Below are 20,634 nucleotides of genomic sequence, written 5' to 3' on the forward strand. Positions count from 1 at the left end.
GTCTCTGTTCCTGGCTGACTTCTTGTGTTGTGTCCAGCGGGCGCGTGCGCTGGCGGCGGCGTACGTGGCTACATGTGCGTGGACACTGCCGCGCTGACCCACAGCGATGCCCACAAGCTCAACTTTGAAACGCTCCCCAACATGGTCAAACGCTTTATGTTCATTCGTGTGTGAATTATGTCAAGTCGTATGTTCTTTACATCCACTCATGTTCACCTCCATTCATGTGTCACTCATCTCTGATCATGTGCTCATCTTGACCATTCTGTCCATGTCAGTCCATCTATTAATTGTGTCACACTTACTCCCCACACACTTGCCCTGATGGCCGCTGCTTGCCTCCTCTTTTGGGTTCTCGCTGCCCTGACAGTGTTCACGTCACGCGCTAATAACGGCATACACCGTTAGCAACGTTAGCCACTTCAAGTTACGTCGCATATACGTCCAATTACCAGCAATGTCAACTATGTTACGTGTTTCATCGATGTTAGCGAATGGTGACAAGAGCATTGTTAGCATAGTTAGAACTGTTATGCTAATTGACAGTGTTGCTGTTTGTTTCACGTGACTTTTCCAGACTGGGATGTTGGCGTGTTCCAAGTCTTTGTTCATCTCGGACCAGGATAAAAGGAAACACTTCCGTCTCCTACTGAGGCTTTTCCTGGAAGTGGGCTCCGTTAGACAGGAAGTGGGCTCCATCAAACAGGAAGTGGGCTCCTTCCACAGCCGCCTGATCAAAGTGATCTCCAAACCGTCACAAAAGAGACAAACCATGAAGAATGCAGACTGTTAGTACACACCGCATTTTACTTCCATCAACCACTTCCTGTGTGCACGCGTCTCAAATGCTTTTTTTTTGTGTGTGTTTGTGCATTTGTGTGTGTGTGCATGTGATGACTTCATGTCTGTTTGCATACGTGTCCTGTGTGCATGTGTTACACGTGTGTGTTTCAGTGTGTATCTCAGCATGTTCCCGTGTTGCGTTGTTTAATCGCCTCCGCTCTCAGACAGTCAACACTCGCTACCTGGCCGTGGAGGGCGGGGCCTTTGTTGCCAGCGCCCGACAGTGGACTGCCTTCACCATCACGCTCGGTGTGTTAGCCACATGAACAACGTTAGCCACAGTAGCATGGTTCACCACATTAGCAACGTTGCTAGTGTGATGAACATTCCTAAAACAGTGTCACAAATGTATTTATTTATTTTTTTTTCCACATCAGATGAACATATTCTAATTCACCCCGAAAACTAGGTTTGAATTGACTACCAAGCTAGTAATTTAGGTCAGCAATCCCCACGATGTTAGCAGCATCAAATATGTTAGCGATCATTGTGATGTCCTCATGAATTTATCGACTCTTACAAGGTCGGACATTTTAGTCCACGTCAGCGACAGCAACAAAGTTAACACTTGCACCTGGGTTAACGACAATTATAATGTTAGCAACATTCGTCCAGTTAGCAATTTTTGCACCTTTCACTGAAGTCGTTTTAGCGAAGTCAGTAATGTGGCCGACTTCGGAGATATTAGCAACGTAGGGAGTGAGGAAAGGTGGAAATGAAGATGAGAAAATAAGAGTGCAAGGGAAAGGAGCTGAAGGACGACGTAAAGTGGTCAACGACCACCCAGCTTCCATGTTTCTGGTTTGTGTGTGTGTGTGTGTGTGTGTGTGTGTGTGTGTGTGTGTGTGTGTGTGTGTGTGTGTGTGTGTGTGTGTGTGTGTTTGTTTAACTCCCACCTCGGACCACCCGGCAGCGCCGCAAGGTCCACCACTCCTCACTCAGGACCTCCGTCTGTCCGTCACTTCCTTGGCCAGCATGCTCCGCTTACACGCAAACATACATGTGCCAGATGGCTATGCGCGTTCACCCTACAAAGTAATGTGTTTCTGTGTGTACACACAAATGTCTGTGCATTCTTGTGTGTGCTTCATGAGTGTTTGTGTGTGCATGTCCCCGCAAGTGTTTCTTTACCTCTGAATGTGTGTGTCTGAGTCTTTTGGGGTTTGTGTACCTGTGTGTGTGTGTGTGTGTGTGTGTGTGTGTGTGTGTGTGTGTGTGTGTGTGTGTGTGCGTGTGTGCGTGTGTGCGTGTGTGTGTAGTGGAGGAGCAACACGCTGAGCGTCAAGGTGACTTTGTGCTGAGTGAAGGATTCATCTGTTACGGTTCAGTGGTCCAACTTGTGTGCACCGAGTCTGGACTCACTCTGCCCCCTATGGTAACACACCCACACACACACACACACACACACACACACCGTAAAGAGAATGCTATCCTCTTGGTGATGCCACGTCCAAGATTACATTTGTCATGGTAGTTCCGAGTTCACAAGTTGGTTTGCTGTGCGATGCTATGATGTGGAAATTATGATGTCATGTTATGTCATCACGCTGTGATTTTCTGCTTGGACGTTACATTATGCTGACACATGATCGACGTGGCATGAAAGCTGTCGCCTTCCTGTTATGTCACCATGACTTTGCAGTAATGGTGCCGGCATGAAGCGCCCACTCGGGTGCACGCGTGCCTGTGCCTGTGTGATGGCGTACGATATTTTGAGATTTTTCATTTAAATTAGTTATTACTTAGTTTGACTTTTTATTTTTTTCATTTTGGTTTAGTTTTTGTATTTTTTGGTAGTTTTTTTTTATTTGAGTTAGGTAATAAAAACGTCTTTTTAAATTGTAGTTTGTTGTTTCACTAGTTTTTGTGAACTATAGTAATCTTGCATAGGATGTGATCCGCGGCCAAGGCCATTCAGGAGGCCTTTTTCTTACGACTCTGATTTTTAAAAAAACCAGCAGGGTTTGCCCCTGTTAAGAATGCAAAGGTCAAGCAGGAGCCCGCTTGTGTGCGTGAGCGCGGGAATGTTCTCAGGATTACAAAGTGGACGCCGACTGAAAACAACCCGTCCACTCAGGTTGACAAAACGTTCTTGTTTGGGTTCCTGGTGCACCAAGAAAGAAAGAATGTGTCATAAAGACGCACTTGGATGAGTTTGGGTGTGGAGCAGAACCTCACACGAGTAGATTCTGACCTCACATATGGACAAAAATAAAATCAATACTTTTTGTCCAAATTGGAGTGATTTGTAAAGTACATTCATGAAAAATGTCACTGACGACCCTCTTCATCCAATCAGACGAGCGGAGCCAGCCTGCCAGTCATTTGCGCCTCGAGGTGGAGCGCTCGACCACCAGAGCGTCGTCATATTGCACGCCAAAGTCGCTCAGAAGTCTTACGGCAACGAGAAGAGGTTCGTGTGTTCATCTTGTCCATTCTAGCGGTCTTCATGTGCATCGCTTTCTTTCTGGTTGTCAATCTTTTGTTTCGTGTTGTGAGTCTTTCGTTTGTGTCTTGAATGTAGATTTGTGAGACTTTTCTTGGTTTTGTGTGCCTCATTTGTCTTTGTGTACTTTGTATTTCTGAAAATTAATCCTTTTTTGAATCCTCCTGTCTTGTCTCCCCGCGCTCGGGGCCTCCACATTTGCCATCACCACGACAACAACCAGAACACGGTCATCATGTGTTCGTCATGCCGTTCATATGTTCATTATGTCCTTCATCGTGTCATTTTGCGTCCATTCGTGTGCGTTTTCATCCCACCGTTGTTGCGTCTTCAGGTTCTTCTGTCCTCCTCCGTGTGTTTACATCGGCGGCAATATTTGGAGACTGATACAGGACCTCCTCCAAGGTGAATGCCTTTGTTTCTCCGAGGGGACGGCCACCCTGTCCTCGCCGCGTCTCACTTCCTGTCTGACTTCCTGTGTTGTGTCCAGCGGGCGCGTGCGCTGGCGGCGGCGTACGTGGCTACATGTGCGTGGACACTGCCGCGCTGACCCACAGCGATGCCCACAAGCTCAACTTTGAAACGCTCCCCAACATGGTCAAACGCTTTATGTTCATTCGTGTGTGAATTATGTCAAGTCGTATGTTCTTTACATCCACTCATGTTCACCTCCATTCATGTGTCACTCATCTCTGATCATGTGCTCATCTTGACCATTCTGTCCATGTCAGTCCATCTATTAATTGTGTCACACTTACTCCCCACACACTTGCCCTGATGGCCGCTGCTTGCCTCCTCTTTTGGGTTCTCGCTGCCCTGACAGTGTTCACGTCACGCGCTAATAACGGCATACACCGTTAGCAACGTTAGCCACTTCAAGCTACGTCGCATATACGTCCAATTACCAGCAATGTCAACTATGTTACGTGTTTCATCGATGTTAGCGAATGGTGACAAGAGCATTGTTAGCATAGTTAGAACTGTTATGCTAATTGACAGTGTTGCTGTTTGTTTCACGTGACTTTTCCAGACTGGGATGTTGGCGTGTTCCAAGTCTTTGTTCATCTCGGACCAGGATAAAAGGAAACACTTCCGTCTCCTACTGAGGCTTTTCCTGGAAGTGGGCTCCGTTAGACAGGAAGTGGGCTCCATCAAACAGGAAGTGGGCTCCTTCCACAGCCGCCTGATCAAAGTGATCTCCAAACCGTCACAAAAGAGACAAACCATGAAGAATGCAGACTGTTAGTACACACCGCATTTTACTTCCATCAACCACTTCCTGTGCGCACGCGTCTCAAATGATTTTTTTGTGTGTGTTTGTGCATTTGTGTGTGCGTGTAATGACTTTATGTCTGTTTGCACACGTGTCCTGTGTGCATGTGTTACACGTGTGTGTTTCAGTGTGTATCTCAGCATGTTCCCGTGTTGCGTTGTTTAATCGCCTCCGCTCTCAGACAGTCAACACTCGCTACCTGGCCGTGGAGGGCGGGGCCTTTGTTGCCAGCGCCCGACAGTGGACTGCCTTCACCATCACGCTCGGTGTGTTAGCCACATGAACAACGTTAGCCACAGTAGCATGGTTCACCACATTAGCAACGTTGCTAGTGTGATGAACATTACTAAAACAGTGTCACAAATGTATTTTTTTTTTCCACATCAGACGAACATATTCTAATTCACCCCGAAAAGTAGGTTTGAATTGACTACCAAGCTAGTCATTTAGGTCAGCAATCCACACGATGTGAGCAGCATCAAATATGTTAGCGATCGTTGTGATGTCCTCATGAATTTATCGACTCTCACAAGGTCGGACATTTTAGTCCACGTCAGCGACAGCAACAAAGTTAACACTTGCAGCTGGGTTCACGACAATTATAATGTTAGCAACATTAGTCCAGTGAGCAATTTTTGCACCTTTCACTGAAGTCGTTTTAGCGAAGTCAGTAATGTGGCCGACTTCGGAGATATTAGCAACGTAGGGAGTGAGGAAAGGTGGAAATGAAGATGAGAAAATAAGAGTGCAAGGGAAGGAGCTGAAGGACGACGTAAAGTGGTCAACGACCACCCAGCTTCCGTGTGTGTGTGTGTGTGTGTGTGTGTGTGTGTGTGTGTGTGTGTGTGCGTGTGTGTGTGCGTGTGCGTGTGTGTGGGTGGGACACACACACACACACACACACACACACACACCGTAAAGAGAATGCTATCCTCTTGGTGATGCCACGTCCAAGATTACATTTGTCATAGTAATTCCGAGTTCACAAGTTGGTTTGCTGTGCGATGCTATGATGTGGAAATTATGATGTCATGTTATGACATCACGCTGTGATTTTCTGCTTGGACGTCACATTATGCTGACACATGATCGACGTGGCATGAAAGCTGTCGCCTTCCTGTTATGTCACCATGACTTTGCAGTAATGGTGCCGGCATGAAGCGCCCACTCGGGTGCACGCGTGCCTGTGCCTGTGTGATGGCGTACGATATTTTGAGATTTTTCAATAAAGTCAGTTATTACTTAGTTTAACTTGAAATTTTTTTCATTTTGGTTTAGTTTTTGTATTTTTTGGTAGTTTTTTTTTATTTGAGTTAGGTAATAAAAACGTCTTTTTAAATTGTAGTTTGTTGTTTCACTAGTTTTTGTGAACTATAGTAATCTTGCATAGGATTTTAAATTAGTTATTACTTAGTTTGACTTTTTATTTTTTTCATTTTGGTTTAGTTTTTGTATTTTTTGGTAGTGTTTTTATTTGATTTTGGTAATAAAAACGTTTTTTTAAATTGTAGTTTGTTGTTTCGCTAGTTTTTGTGAACTATAGTAATCTTGCATAGGATGTGATCCGCGGCCAAGGCCATTCAGGAGGCCTTTTTCTTACGACTCTGATTTTTAAAAAAATTTTGTCCACCAGCTATTTTGGACTTTGCTACGTTGCTTTTGTGCCCGGAAGCACACGTCCATCACGCTGGCGAGTCAGCAGGGAAGCGGCCAGGCCTCGGAAACCAAAACACACGCATATGCGCACGCACGCCAAACCCGCCGGCGTCAAGTTGCTACGACAACACTGAGATACCCATTAGCTGCATTTTTTTGAGGAGCAGAAAGAGTGAGGGCAGCATTTCCCCTCCTTAAGTGCTACAGCTGTGCCTCCACATGCGCGAGTTGAATTGGCTCTGTAACTAGTTGCGTATCTCAAAACAGTCATATCGCAAATCATTTTTCCCCATTGGAATGAATGGAATTGGAATTAATCCGTTCCAGCCCCTCCCAAAAAATTATGTATTTTATGTGATGCAGGAGTGTCTCATTAGTCGTTGGTGTATGCCAAGGTCGCACAGTGAGAGGGCGAGTGCCCTTTTTTTTCAAGGTGATCCGCAAGGTGAACAAGCAACACGCCGTCCTGTCGGTGGACGAGCCCGTGTCGCAGCTGCACAAATGCGCCCTGGAGATGCGAGACACGCCGCAAGCCTTCCTGGCTGTCGCTAATGACGCCGTGGTGCTGCACCAGGTAGCCGCCGGACCCGCCTTTCTTTTCATCTCATTTGTCAGCAACGTTTACAGTGCTACTTTGAGTTTATAGACATAAAAATAAATTTGACTTGACTAAGCAGTCATGCCCCCCTCGACTTCCTCCCAGGCCACGCCCAGCACGAGGGAGGCCGGCCGAGTGCTGTTGAACGACGGCTCCTGCTGGACCGTTATCGGCGTGGAGGTGGTAGAATTCGGTTTCTGTCAGGCAGACGCCGCCTACGTCCGCACTCCTGTCACGCCTTTTCCCGACGTCACAGGCCTGGAAGTCAGTCAGGCATTCACTCATACAGTCTTTCAAAATTCATAACCTTTTATTAATCTCTTCAAATGTGTCAGTACTCCACATTTATTCACAAGATGTCAACACCTCACATTCAGTTATTCACTCGTTCAACAGTCAGTCCTTCACATCCATTCATTTCCTCACATCAGTCCAACCCATCCACTCATTCCTTTAAAAATGCCAACATTTAATTCATTCATTTACTTGGGACATATCAATGCAAGCTATGCACTCGTTCATTGATTCATCAATATGCCACATCATTCATTCACTCATTCAACCTTCAATCCTTTCTTTGTCATTCGCACGCTAAACTGCAAGTAGTCCACCTGCATTCATTCATTCATTCATTCACACAACTTTCCCCTGACCCACTGTGTCAAAGGTCAGTGGCGGCGGTCACGCAGCCACGTTGGAAGTGCACGGCGAGAACTTGGGGCCTCACCTCAAAGTCTGCTTTGGCCGCAGTGAGGTCGACACAGTCTTCAAGTACGGTAGCTGGGAAACCCCCTCCCCCCACTTCCACCCCACTTAACACATGAGCTTTCAGCATTCACACCCACACACAATTTGAAGGATGAACACGGGCTAGAAACCCTCATTTGAAACTGTCACCCTAGTTTAAAACCCTATGTTGACAAATCTCTTATAAAATGCGGGTTGAAGGATGCACTTTGAAAGTGCAATCCTGACAACCTTGACTTGCAACCTCACCTTGTTGCACGGGCGCCCGGAATGTCGTGGTTGCAACCACCGGTGTTTGGCACCATTGACGGGTCGCAGGACGTGAGCCGAACGGGCGCCACGAAGATGTTGGTGGAACAATCCAAAGACTCTCTTGCTTCCCCCCCCGGAGCAGGGGGCCGACGGACGGATGGACGGTTGGCGTCCGTCTATACACAATGCAGACCTTGTTGCCCAGCCGCAGTCAATTAGGAACCCAAGAGCAACTGAGGCGGGAACGCCCTCACCGGTGGAGTCAAAACCCCCACACTCTCATCCACATACCCCCCCTCCCCCCACACACACACACACAGCCCTATTTTGAAAGCTCAACTTGAAAACCTTTTTTGGAACCTTCATTCTGGTTCAAAAAGCCTCATTTCAAACCCTAACCCTTATTTGAACCGCTTACCCCAGACTCAAACCCTCATTTGAGACCGAAAACATTTCTTGAAATCTTAACCCTGGCTTGAAACCCCAATTTGAATCTCTAAGTCAAACCAAAATATGAAACCACAACTCTGGCTTTCAACTCTGATTTTAAACCTTTTTTGCACCCGACCACATTCTTAAAACCCTCATGTTAGATCTAACCTCTGACTTGAGACCCGACTAAGAAGCCTTCACCGAGACTTAGAAACCAACTCTGAAGGCTAACCATAACTTGAAACCCTACTTGAAAATCTGTACCGTAGCTTTTGGTGGAATCTCATCCCTGGCTTGATACAATTATTTGAAACCCTCTTGTTCTTCATAGGTCCACCAAGTGCCTGGTTTGCGTGGTTCCCGATGTGTGCGCGTTGTGGTGCGGGTGTCGTGGCAACGGCAGTTGTCACAGTGGCAGCGGTGCGGTGACGGTGCCAATCTCCCTCCGACGCCCGTGCGACGGCGTGGTCTACCGCACGGCCTTCAGTTTCACATACACGCCGGAGCTTGAGCGGCCGCGACGTCCGACAACACCGGCAGGGGGCGTTTTCGTCCACGACGCCCGCGGGACACCCGCGGCCACACGCCACGATGACGCCCTGCTGGACAGCATACACCACGAATTCACCAGGACCAACTTCCATCTCTTCTTGCAGCCGTGAAAGCCTCCTTTGGAAAGCTAACTTGAACCCTGTTTTAAAAGCCTAAAACTAGCATGAAACCGCTACTATGGTGTGAAACTCCGTACCAAGTTTGAAGCCCTCGTTTTTTTTTTTATTCTCACTTTTATCTGAAACCCCATCCCCAGCTTGAACCTCTAATTTGTGATCCTAACTTGAAACCGTAACCCCATCTCATCTTGAAAACTGAGCAGAACGCCATCTGAAAGTCTCAGTCTTGTTTGTAGTCGAAGAGTGGCTTTGTCTGGAAATCTAATACTGGCATAGAACCCTATCCATTCTTACACACCCTCCTCGGGTAGTATGGCGTGTCTTTACATGAGTGACCCAACACAAATAAAAACAGCAAATGCCAAGAAATCTCATCAGCGTGCTGTGTCTGGTTGCGTGTGTTCACTCGCATGTGAGCCCCGCCCCCATCGTCACGATGAAATCACCAGATATTTTGCAAATCCTCGTTTCAAACCTGTGGCTGTCTCAAAACCCTGATCTGAAACCTCAATCCTGCTTTGCCATCTAGCTCATTTAAAACCCCAATATGTAGTCCGAACGTGAAAGCCGAATTGAAAACCGTCCTGTGACACCGAACTCGGTGGGATTTAAGGCAACATTGCCCCCTAGTGTTAAAACGGATGACGACATGCGTTCTGCAAGCTTGACAGACGTGATTGCTTTTTCCCTTCTTGTCTTTTTCCGTGGACAGCGTGTGTGACCAGCAAGGACCGGTTGTCTTTATTTTGAGAGGGAAGAAGAACACTCCTGGGGCAAAACACACAGGAATAAAAGAGGAAAATCACTCAAACCCGAACCCAACAGCTTCAAACACCACGAAACCACTCCAAACCTTACCCCTACCCTTTCCTTTAAGAACTTAACCTTCACGGTCCCGTAACGTCATGGTGTCTTGCTCCGAAGGCGCCAGCGGCGCGTTGACAGTCAACAGCGGCTCGTCACGTGACTGCCAGAGGGGGCGCGGCCTTTCCACGCGGACCCTGAAGGCACCGCAAGCAGCAGGTGAGTTCAAGGTCCCGCTTTTGACTTTTGATTCAAAGACGCAAATTAACTGAGTGAGTATGTTGAATTTCTCAAAATGTAAGTTGTAATGAAAGTGCATTTTTCCGCATTGGGAAATGACCGGCAGCAAATGCTAACGTCATAACCTTGAAACCTTAACAATGACGGATTGGAACGATGATTTGAAACTCTTCCCTTTCTTGAAACCGAACATGAAACCCATATTTAAAACACCGACGTTGACTTGACACCCTAATAATAGCTTGAAATCTTAACTTTGATTTGAAACACTAATGATGGCTCAGAACCCTAATTTTCTCCAATTTTAATCTTAATATCCTAAAACTCTAAAACGTCTGGAACCCTAACCTGGACATGACATTCTAAGAATATCTTGAAACCCTAATTGGAAACCCCGATACATGAATGTAACCCAAATTTTTAACTCAAAACCCGACGAGAAAGTCTGGGTCTTGTTTGGGACCCCAATTTGAAAGTGTAGCCTTGTCTCGAAACTCTACTTGACTTCCTACCCCTTTTTTAAACCCTGTCTTCGACTTCAACCCTACTTTGGCACATTATCTTTGTTTGAAACCCGAATCCACACTTGAAACCATACTACCCATGGTCTTCCAATGAGACTGCCTCCCTCCACCAATCATGAAGGACCAAGCCGATGACGTCATGACGTTAATGCGTTATCTGTTAACTTTTGAGTAAGGAAAACAAAACATTTGTTTTTTCGACGTTTGAACTTTTGTCATTTTAGCAAATTATTTGTATTCAGTCGGGCGCACATGGACCAATCAGCTCGGAGTGGGCGGGGCCACGTCAGTGCGCTCGCTTGCTTCCCCAACCACGTGGCGAGAGAGGTGGCCGTTGCCGTGGTAACGCCGCTGGGTGCCTGCCTGGGAAACCCCGCCAGCAGGAGTCTCCTGCGCACGGAAGCGCAAGTGAGTTGGCGCAAGCGAGCGAGAGAGCGTCAATTGACGAGCGTGTGTTTGTGCATCTGAGAGAGATTGTTTGGAGACAGTATATGAGTACCGTACATATGTATTAGCTCCTGTCTGTGTGTAACAGGGCCAGTAAAAAACTTGGAAATACTTACTGTACTCATTATAATTACACAAAATCTGTGATGAATACCTGACGCGTTCTTTTACAATATCCTCTCTTATCAAAACAGAAATTTGTATGTTTTCCTACTTCATTCATTAATGTTTTAAGTTGAAGTCACGCTTTTGACTCTCCCCTTTTTCCACACGTGCATCTGAAACTGTGTGTGTTTGATTGTGTGAGTGTGTGTGTGTTAGTTAGCCTTTGTTGAAGCCCAATTGATGAGCCTGTTGTTTGCTTGCCCCCTGACCCCCGGATCCTTCCCTCAGGTGAAGTGGACGATGGAGGTTTTGTGCTTCAGCCTAAACCTCCCGCTGGACTGCGACACGGTCCGCGTATGCGTGGACATCTACACACACTGGATGTCAGTGCTGGTGTCCCCACGAGACTCCATCCCTCCGCCACTCATCAAGGAGCCCAACGTTTATGTCCAGAAGATCCTTAGACACCTTCGGACCTTGTTCATGCCCAGGTACGTCACCACGGAACACAAAATCCCAAGACTACACAACCTCGGCTCACAAGTGCCCGAAATTGCCAGTTTTTCAAGTTACGAGCTGTCCATCGGTCTATTTTTTATTTTTTTACTTTAAGTTGCGAGCATTCATTTCACTGATATGGTATACTGTACAACTAATGTGAGTTTCAAGGTCAGTTACGGATTGAGCCGATGCCTTTGAGCAACATGACTCATGTGGGTCCCGTTCAGGCCGGACCGTTCCAGTCTGGTGTACGCGTCCGTCTGCCAGCGTGTGCTGACTGCAGTTCAGCTGCTGGCCAAAGAGGGTGCTGGCATGAGTGGGGAGACCTGGGAAATGCTGCTTCACTTCCTGATTTGTATCAACCAATCAGTACTGGACACACTCACCTCTGCACGTAAGCGACAGACCCTTGTGACGTTTATCCATTTATGCATGTAATCATCTATTTGTCCATCTATTCCAGCTATTCATTAATTCATAACTTATCCATCCATTCACACATTCACCTATCATTCAATTAATTTCCCCATTCATTCATTGAGCCATTCATCCATCCACCATTCATCCAATGAGCATTAGTCTTCCTCTCCCCATTCAGCCATATGCCAGCCACTGTCCCTACCATCCATGGAAGTCCTGTTCCAGGTTAGTCTGGTGTCCTGTTCCCGCTGTTTCCCACCTCGGTCCTTTTGGCTGTCGTGGAGACAGATGATGACCACATGGCGGTTTCAGCCTGCCGCATTGGACCAGTGGACACGGGTTGTCACTGCTCTAACGTCCAGGTGAGCGACCATCTGCTACATCCATCCTCTGGACCAGGATAGAGGACCATCATCAACACCTTTGGGTGTGCAGGTTGCTGCGTCTGAGTTTTGGTCCTGCCTTCCCTCGTTTGAAGGTCCCAGATGAGGACGCCACTCTCATCCCTGATGACATGGACCACCAGGTCACCCTCCAGACCTGGTTCAGGTTTCTGCATTTGATTAGGTACTGCATCATGATCATCATCTCTGTCCTGTGGTCCTCAAATCCCCTTCACAAGTCAAATACTCCTCTGTGTCCGATCAGCAATCCTGCAGACCTGAAGCGTCCACCGGTTGACGGCCCAGCTCCTCCAGGACAGGAGGACGTCTTCCTCACAGCCATGTCTACCATCAGTAGATTGGTGGATGCATTTCTGGGTACTCAACACAAACCATAGAGCCAAGACCAAGAAGCAGCAATTTTGTGGCTCAGATCCAAACTTCATGATGATTGACTTGCATTCCTGCAGGTGTCTCTGTGGTCTGTGGAGAACCGGGGGAGCAAACGCTGATAAATACAGGTCACAATCTGACCATTAGCCATGTCTTTTCATGTCCTTACATGTCCACATCACATGTCTGTTCTCCTTCTCTTCTCTTCTTCTTTTTCTTGTTGTGACCCTCCAGGACTTTCAACCAGAATCCATTTTAGAGACCGTCTGCCTTCTCTCGGTAAACCCAGTTGCTCACAAATGATCTTTTCCAATCAATACATTCATGACTGAATCAGCCTTTTTGTCTTCATTTGGTTGCACTGATCCAAGTTCAAGTTTTTCTTCTTCAGGTGTCGCTGTCACCCGAAGTCCTTTCAGAGACAGACTGCCCTCCTACGGTACGCAACAACGTCTCAGCTGCGAGCTTCCTGAATGGTCAATCCGGTCAACATTCGGGCAAACTTTTTTTGGGGTCCCCTCAGGTGTCTCGCGTCCTCGTTCTGGAAGTGCTCCTCCGACCCCCGTCAACATACTGAGCATGCCCAGCAAATCACCTCCTCCGCCGCACACTCGACAGAAGACATCAAACATTTCCAAGGCCACTGGGAAACCTCATATAGGATCATCACAGGTGAATAAACATGACACGTCTTTTCATGTCCATGTGTGCACCTCGCATGTGTTATTTTTGCATCTCCTCCCCTCAGACCTCCCCATCCTTCCACCCGTGGAAGTCTTCTAGTGGTCTTTCTGCATTCTCATGGGTGTTGTACTCATACCCCCGTGGTCTCCCGTCCCCTATGAGGGGCAGCGTGGACTCCCTGCTTCACTTGTTTGGCTTCTGCCTGTTTGACGCTGCTCTCATTGACAAAGAGTCTGCCCCTACTGGTTTGTATTAAGTACTAAACCTCTCCCAGCAGGTTTATGTACATATGGCAACAGAAAAGGTGTGTGTGATGTTAGAGCGCTGGGAAGATGGACGAGCCGAGGCCTGTGGGACACTTTGTCGGATCTTCTGTTGTAAGAAAACCTCAGAAGACGTCCTTCCCGTGTACCTGTCGAGGTGTGTTACTGTTTGTCTTCTGGAGGGTCGAGTTACTACTCACTCATCTGAATATTTCAACAACTGAGCTCCTAAAATGTGTGTGGTCTGAACGAAGAACCGTTGAAGCCATATAGAAGACTTGTTGAGGAGTATAGGACTCATTGAAGGCTTGAAATAGATTTGATTAAGACTTTCTGAAGACTTTTCAAAGAGTTGTAAAACTTGATCATTGGTTATTGTGATCATGTGATGTCGTCAATTGTGTATGGTCGTCTGCATCCATCGTCCAGGTTCTATGCAGTCCTTCTGCAGGGTCTGCGGGTGTGTGAAAGCATGAGCCCCGTTGTGTCCTCCATCCTGCTTCACTCGTCCTCGTTGTTTTGCTGTGACCTGGCCGGAGTCAACCTACTGCTCCCTTCGTTCATCTCCGTCTTGGAGAAGGTTCTGCTGGAAAGGTGACACCACTACAGAAAACTAGACCTCATAAACCCCATACAGCAACACCAATGCAACATGACACAATAAACTTGGGCTATTGGTTGGAGTTATAAGCTTGGCCATGGAACAAATTCAACTCCTTCTGTGAGACAAGGTACCAGTGTACCTCCTTGACACCAATTACTACTTTCCTACATTCTGTCCATGTATGTGTCTGTGTCCCAGGGAGATGCTGAGCTTACAGGCCTTCGTGAGCCTGGCAGACTTGCGGCGGGCATCCATCTTGGTGCTGATGTCACTCTTGCCCCTTCCCCAGCAGTTCGGACCAGTCCAGCTGGCGGTACAGCACCTTTCACGTCTTGTCACTTCGTGTCCTTTCATCTCCACATGTGCAGATTATGTCTTTTCCTGTTCATATATCCACATCATGTGTCCGTCCATGTGCCTGTCCAGCTGTACATGACTGCCCATTTCTCTGCCCAGTCAAAATGTTTATCTTCCGCTAACGTCAATTTACCATTGGTTTACGCTGATCTACGATTGCATCCTCAGTCTCTCCGAGACGCCAGTGATGATGAAGTCACCACAGGAAGCTTCCAGTCCCTGAAGCTGCGTCTGATTGGTTTGCTGATGGGTTCTCTGCAGACAGAGACTGACAGTACCAACACGCAGATGCTCCTAGGTTGGGTAGTCGTGCATTTCTATTGGTTGAATGATTTTTGCCCACGTTTACCAATGTTTCTGCAGCGGCCGTCTTGACTCTGGTTCAGGACTGCGCTCAGAAGGAGCTTGAGGGACAAACTCACCAGGAGAGAAAAACTCACTATGCCGGACACGGCAGAACCAAACGCATCGACAGATCCAGTGAGTTTCCAGTGTTTCCCGCCATATCTCAGATCACGAATGCCTACTGTGCATGTTTTCATGGCAACCAGCTGACCAATCAGCCATGGCGGCAGCCCTGTGGATAGATATTGTGCATCTGCTGACTCAACATCTGACCGCCCAGTGGAGGAACGACTCAGGGGTTTGCCTGGTGGCCATGGAGATTTTGGCAGGACTGGCCAGGGTGAATGTGGCCGTGGTGGAGCAGGAAAAGAAGCGAGTGGTCAGCTCGATCTGTCGCTACATTGAGTTCCAGTGCGGTCGTCCTCCACCGCTTCACTCCAGAGAGCTTCATTCCATCATTGTGGTGGCCTTTCATTGCCTCAGCACCTGGATTACAAATCATCATGACATCCTGGAGGACCAGGTCTCCACTGAGAACTCAGTGTAATGCGCTAACTAGCCCACAAGTTAATTAGCATTTGTGTACAAGCGTGTTTCTTTGTCCACATCCAGGAGTGCTTGCTGGAGCTTTTTGAGATTGTGGAGCTCGGCGTGTCAGGCAGCAAATCCAGACAGGAAGAGGAAGTACGGTGTCGAGAGGAGAAAGAACTCAATCCCGTCTCTTTGAGAGTGAAGGAGGCAGCTGAAGCCACGCTAAATTGGTGAGGAAAACAAACATACACCAGCTTTGCAACATGAATTTTTGTCTCCATTGAAGACTTGTAAAAGACTTGAAGATTTTTGCTGAAGACCAGTGGAAACTTTTTTAAGAGATGATAAAGACTGTCAATGAAATTTGTTAAAGACTTGTGAAACACTTGAAAAAGATTTGATGGAGATTTGTGGAAACTCTGTGAAGACCTTTATGTATGTCACTGTTGAAGAGTTGTTGAAGACTTGGTAAAGAATGTTCAGTCCATTCCTCCTCCCAAGTGAACGTTCTGAAAAAGTTCTTATCACAAAATTTCAGGATCCGTCCTGGTCTCACATGTCTCATCTTGTCCACATGTCAGCATCATGCAGGTGTCTGGAGCATGCCCATCCTTTCGAAGCTTTTCAGACGAAGATGCACTGATTGGCTGCTCAGGTCTGAGTGAGAAAACCCTGAAAAAGTTCAGATATTTTGCTTTGGATGCTTCTGTGATCCTAGGAATTCTGGAACAAGATCAGGGACCTGAACAAGGTACGTTGTCAGGGTCCACACGGTGCCAGAGACATTTGTTTTTCTCTCTCTCTCTCTCTCTCTCTCTCTCTCTCTCTCTCTCTCTCTCTCTCTCTCTCTCTCTCTCTCTCTATATATATATATATATATATATATATATATATTTTTTTTTTCTGACTGTTATTTTTGCGGGAATAATTGACGTACAAAGCTTCTGCATCGTGCCCATCACTCATGGTGCTGATCCGAGGACAGTTTTCACATCACTCCTGGATTCTCCAGCACCGCCTTCATCCCAGAGAGGAAAAAACGAGTCCAAAGGTGTCTGATGACCGAGCACATAACCCTGCACTGAATATTTGACCAATTCATCTTCAGTTTTCCATGCAGAAAGCGGTCAGCCTTCAGGAACGTGGCGGCGGTGAAGACCAGGTGTATGCTGCAATATCACACTGTGGGTCTGGTGTCAAAAATCCGCTGCCTCTGGAAAACGTCAACACAGTTCCTTTGGTTGAAGCAGACATGAGTATTCCTGACATGTGGGAAGGCCTGACTGAGGAGGTGAGACCTTGGGGGTTTGGTGGAGAGGAAAGTAATGCTTCACGTGAAGAAGATTCTACTGGTCAAGTGCTTTCATGACCTGCAACGAGGTCAGGTACAGAAAATACTTTGGGGCCAGGTGCTTTCAGAACTTGCACAGTACTGTGGGGCCATGTACTTTTTGAACCTGTCAGGAGGTCAGGTACAAAAGATGCTAGGGTTCATGTGCCATCGGAACGCTCTAGGGGGTCAGTTGCAGAATTTAGCATGAGGCTGGTTGTCTTCAGAACTTCTGAGTGGTCGAGGTGTAGAAAGATTCTGCTATTGTGGTCTGTCAGGAGAAGCAGCGTTTAAATCATCTCCGAGCAACTTTGGAGCAACAGCAGCTGGTGGAGGCGGATCTCTGCCGGTCTGTTGCCATAACAACATGTGCACCTCCACCTTGTCCTCGTCCTGCCACTCATGTCCAGACTGCGAGACTCTTCCTGTCCCACTTGGGCCTGGTGACTCCTGAGACCCTGAAAGTACGCAACCCAACATTACAACCTAAACCTGGCTGAAATCCAAACTTGAAAACCTCTTACTCTTGAGACTCTTGTTTGAAACCCTAGCCCTGCCTTGAAAGCCTACTTTAAAACCCTAAGCCCTGTTGGAAATCTTAACCTTGTGTGCTCCCTGTGCAGGAATTTGGTAGCAGGGATGTTCCAGCTCAGTTGGTGTCACTGGACTCATCAATGCCAGGATTTTGTGAGGACCTGAGACGTTTAGACCAGCTTCCTTTCAAAACCCAGGACTCCGCCTTCATCTTCTACGTGAGGGCAGGACAGAAGACAGCAAATGAGGTCTCCATTGCCAATTTGAAACCCTAACTTCCAACTCTGTAATGCAGGCATCAAATGCTACTTTGAAACACGCAAAACTATTATATTAAACCCAAACCCCAAGCCAAGCTCAGAACCCTACTTCTGAACACTAACCACTGTTTGAAACCCTAACCCTGATTTTTTTGAACACTGTAGATTTTACGAAATGTGGAGTCGTGTGCAAATGTGTCTTGTCACTTCCTGGATTTCCTGTCCAGTTTGGGTCGGCCGGTGGCGGCGGCTAGACGCAGACACGAGGTTGTAGGTTAGCATTAGCGTTAACGTTAGCAATAGCCAGCCACGATCACCTGCCAGGTTTTCTGAGGTTTTTCCTTACTTCTGCCTCACAGAATTCATACCTGCCCTGGGGCAGAGCGGCGGACACGCGTTTGATGGCGATCGCTTTGTTCTCAAGTACGAGGACGCCCTGACAGACATCACCTTCATCGTTCCGTCTTCATCATCGCCCGGTCAGGATGCAAAATCATGCAATCACTCGTCCTTTGTCTTCGGGGCTGTCTCTTGAAATCCAACTTGAAAAGCTAACTGAGGGTTGAAATCCAAACTTGGAACCCTAACCCAGGCTTGAAAGCCAAACATATGCTTGAAACCCTACTTTGAATCCCAAAACTTTCTTGAAACCTTGACTTGATGCCTTAACCCAGCCTTGAAACCTTATCGGTAATCATCATCATGACTTTTCCCACTTTTTTGTGTTTGCAGCTTGGTCAAAGCACTGGAAAGAGGTGGATTCAGAACTTCAAAGGTTGGCTGAAGACCGGCACAAATCCAAGCTAATGATTGTGTGGGTAGAACGGTTAGAGGACATTGGTAAGCATGTTCTTCATCATCATCAGTAGCGTCATCATCATCAGCATCAGCTTTATCATCAGCGTCATGTTGTGGTGATTCTAGGTTATGACATCATCCAAGTTTTTTGTTTTGTTTTGTTTAGAGGCCTTTCCTGTTTGTGAGCTGACCAAAAGCCAATCTTTCAGCTGGTAAAACGTGGAGTAAAGACAACACTTTGTGGTCACGAGCAAGTATTGCACTCACTAACCGGCCACTTGTCTGTCCATCCGTCCTTGCAACGTGTCCATCAGTGCGTGGGAGGCCCAAATGGTGTTCGTCCACGGCCTCCGTAGCGGCCTCTTCCGGATCATCACACGTGGCAATTCCGGCAGCAAGTGGAGTTTGCTTCCGCCGCTGGTGGACGGGATCGTCGTCAGCAGGCGCACTCTCGGTCTGTCTCTTACAACCCTCATTTACATCCCTATCCTTCACGTTAAAATCCACAATTGTCAAGCTCAGCTTGAATCCCTAATTCTTACTCAAGAACTCACTTTGAAAGCTTAAATTGAAACCCTAACCCTCGCTTGAAACCACAAACTAACAGCTTTTTGAAAAAATAACCTATTCAGGAAACCCTCATTTGAAATCTCAACACTTGTTTGAGACCCCAACTCAGCCTTGAAATCTTCATTTGAAACCCCAACTCCGTTTCAAACCACAACACAGACTTGAAACCCTAAACGCTATTTGACACCCTAATTTCAAACCCCAACTTGTTAAATGCTCTGGCTTCAAACCTGAATTTAAAATTGCAACCAAGGTTTGAATCCCGATCTTAACATCCTGATCCTTGCTTAAAACCCTACTTCAAGACTCCAACCCTGTCTTGAAACTCTAACCTTTTCTTAAAACCCTAATTTGACAGCCCAACTCTAATTTATAACCCCAACAAAATCTAATTTGAAACCATAATCAAGGTTTGAAATGCAAATTTAACACGCTAACTCTTACTTAAATACCTTGAAACCAGACCCAGTCTTGAAACCTTAATTTTAAACCAAAACCCACAATACAAGTTGAACACCCTAACCCTGGCTTGAAACCACAGCACAGACTTTAAACTTGAAAACATATAAACAAGTTTGAAGCCCTAATTTAAAATCCTAACCCTTGCTTAACCCCATCTTGAAACCCAAATTAGAACCCCCAACACAGGCATCAAGCCCCAATTTGAAACCTTTACCAAGTTTTGAATCCTTACTTAACTCCCCAACTCTGTCATAACGCTCTACTTTCCCCCTTTCTTCCTGTCTGTGTTTGTGTCAGGCCCTTTGGTGATGGAGACGATGTTGAACAGTTGCCGTCGGCGACAGTCGTGTGGCGATTCCGCCCCACCAGCACACGTCAACAGGAAGTTGCTGATCGGCGACACGGTCGGTCGCTACCGCAGCCGCCACTCAGAACCTGCCGACTTCTACAGCGCCCTATTTCAACAACCCTGAACCAGAGCGTGTTTACCATGCATGGCAATGCATGACCGCACCGCTTCACGTGACTGGAGCCAACTGTCTCGATTTGCTCATTTCTAACTGGGACGACTCGGACGAAGATCTCAGCAATTATCATCAATGATTATCACAATTTATAATAACAGTTGAGACACATAAATAATCCTCATAACTGCCACAACCGTCATTTTTTCATCATTTTCTTATACATCACTGATTATCTTTTCGACCCATAATCCATCATTACAATTAACTGTCATGATTTACTTCAAAAATAAAAATAAAACCTGACATCCTGATTGGTCCTCTTCCTTATGATGTCATCAAACGCCCACACCCCGTCAATCATAATTGCCCCCTCCTCTCATCAACACTTCTTCCTTCCCTCCTGCTTGAGGGTACTTTCTGTGGTTGTCATGGTAACATGAGGTTGCTATGGTGACAGAAGGTCTAACATTAAGTGCTTTTGCGCACACACGCACACAGACTCACACACTGTGTTGTGTCTGGTTGTCATCTCACCTGTTTTTTTGGGGGGGCGGGGGGCGCAGGGGGGTATTTGATCGCCACCGGTGACGACATTGCGCTTCCGGTCTGCGCGGAAGTCGCCTCGGAGGAGACAAAACAATTTGCAGATCAGCAGCTGGTTTGTTTGGCCAGCATCCTCTTCATTCATCTTCCT

At 46.9% G+C, this 20,634-nt stretch overlaps 3 protein-coding genes across 9 annotated transcripts in view; all 3 read left to right on the forward strand.

Annotated features, from left to right (window-relative positions):
• LOC109522474 (olfactory receptor 2T11-like) overlaps positions 1–20,634 on the forward strand; it is a 57,622-nt gene that overhangs the window by 22,881 nt on the left and 14,107 nt on the right. The gene's annotated exons all lie outside the window — the stretch shown is intronic.
• On the forward strand, positions 45–9,296 carry LOC109522473 (recombining binding protein suppressor of hairless-like protein). 3 transcript variants are annotated; one of them, XM_019881081.1, is made up of 8 exons: positions 45–144; positions 578–788; positions 955–1,092; positions 2,103–2,218; positions 6,652–6,792; positions 6,922–7,080; positions 7,484–7,587; positions 8,579–9,296. In XM_019881081.1, exons 1-8 carry the CDS (start codon positions 73–75, stop codon positions 8,907–8,909), a joined length of 1,272 nt encoding a protein of 423 aa, XP_019736640.1. In that variant the 5' UTR covers positions 45–72; the 3' UTR covers positions 8,910–9,296. The 3 variants fall into 3 exon arrangements, with proteins under 3 accessions (XP_019736640.1, XP_019736642.1, XP_019736641.1); XM_019881083.1 differs by having other exon boundaries at positions 7,484–7,592; positions 8,579–8,779; XM_019881082.1 differs by lacking the exon at positions 955–1,092.
• Positions 9,839–20,248, forward strand: LOC109522469 (ral GTPase-activating protein subunit beta-like). Of its 5 annotated transcripts, XM_019881072.1 has the most exons (31): positions 9,839–9,941; positions 10,729–10,894; positions 11,327–11,529; positions 11,767–11,933; positions 12,138–12,184; positions 12,272–12,321; positions 12,395–12,526; positions 12,608–12,720; positions 12,813–12,863; positions 12,970–13,014; positions 13,127–13,174; positions 13,259–13,407; positions 13,484–13,664; positions 13,740–13,839; positions 14,112–14,276; positions 14,485–14,599; positions 14,812–14,941; positions 15,007–15,123; positions 15,195–15,511; positions 15,601–15,749; positions 16,101–16,270; positions 16,461–16,570; positions 16,628–16,810; positions 17,128–17,313; positions 17,473–17,631; positions 17,809–17,917; positions 18,003–18,122; positions 18,376–18,483; positions 18,608–18,653; positions 18,756–18,895; positions 19,771–20,248. In XM_019881072.1, the coding sequence occupies exons 2-31, from the start codon at positions 10,739–10,741 to the stop codon at positions 19,944–19,946; spliced, it is 3,942 nt and encodes a 1,313-aa protein (XP_019736631.1). In that variant the 5' UTR covers positions 9,839–9,941; positions 10,729–10,738; the 3' UTR covers positions 19,947–20,248. The 5 variants fall into 5 exon arrangements, with proteins under 5 accessions (XP_019736631.1, XP_019736628.1, XP_019736630.1 ...); XM_019881069.1 differs by having other exon boundaries at positions 12,138–12,321; XM_019881071.1 differs by having other exon boundaries at positions 12,138–12,321; positions 16,640–16,810.

The sequence above is a fragment of the Hippocampus comes genome, unplaced genomic scaffold, assembly GCF_001891065.2.
Source record: "Hippocampus comes isolate QL1 unplaced genomic scaffold, H_comes_QL1_v1.1 scaffold68, whole genome shotgun sequence".
In the NCBI taxonomy this organism is placed as follows: domain Eukaryota; kingdom Metazoa; phylum Chordata; class Actinopteri; order Syngnathiformes; family Syngnathidae; genus Hippocampus; species Hippocampus comes.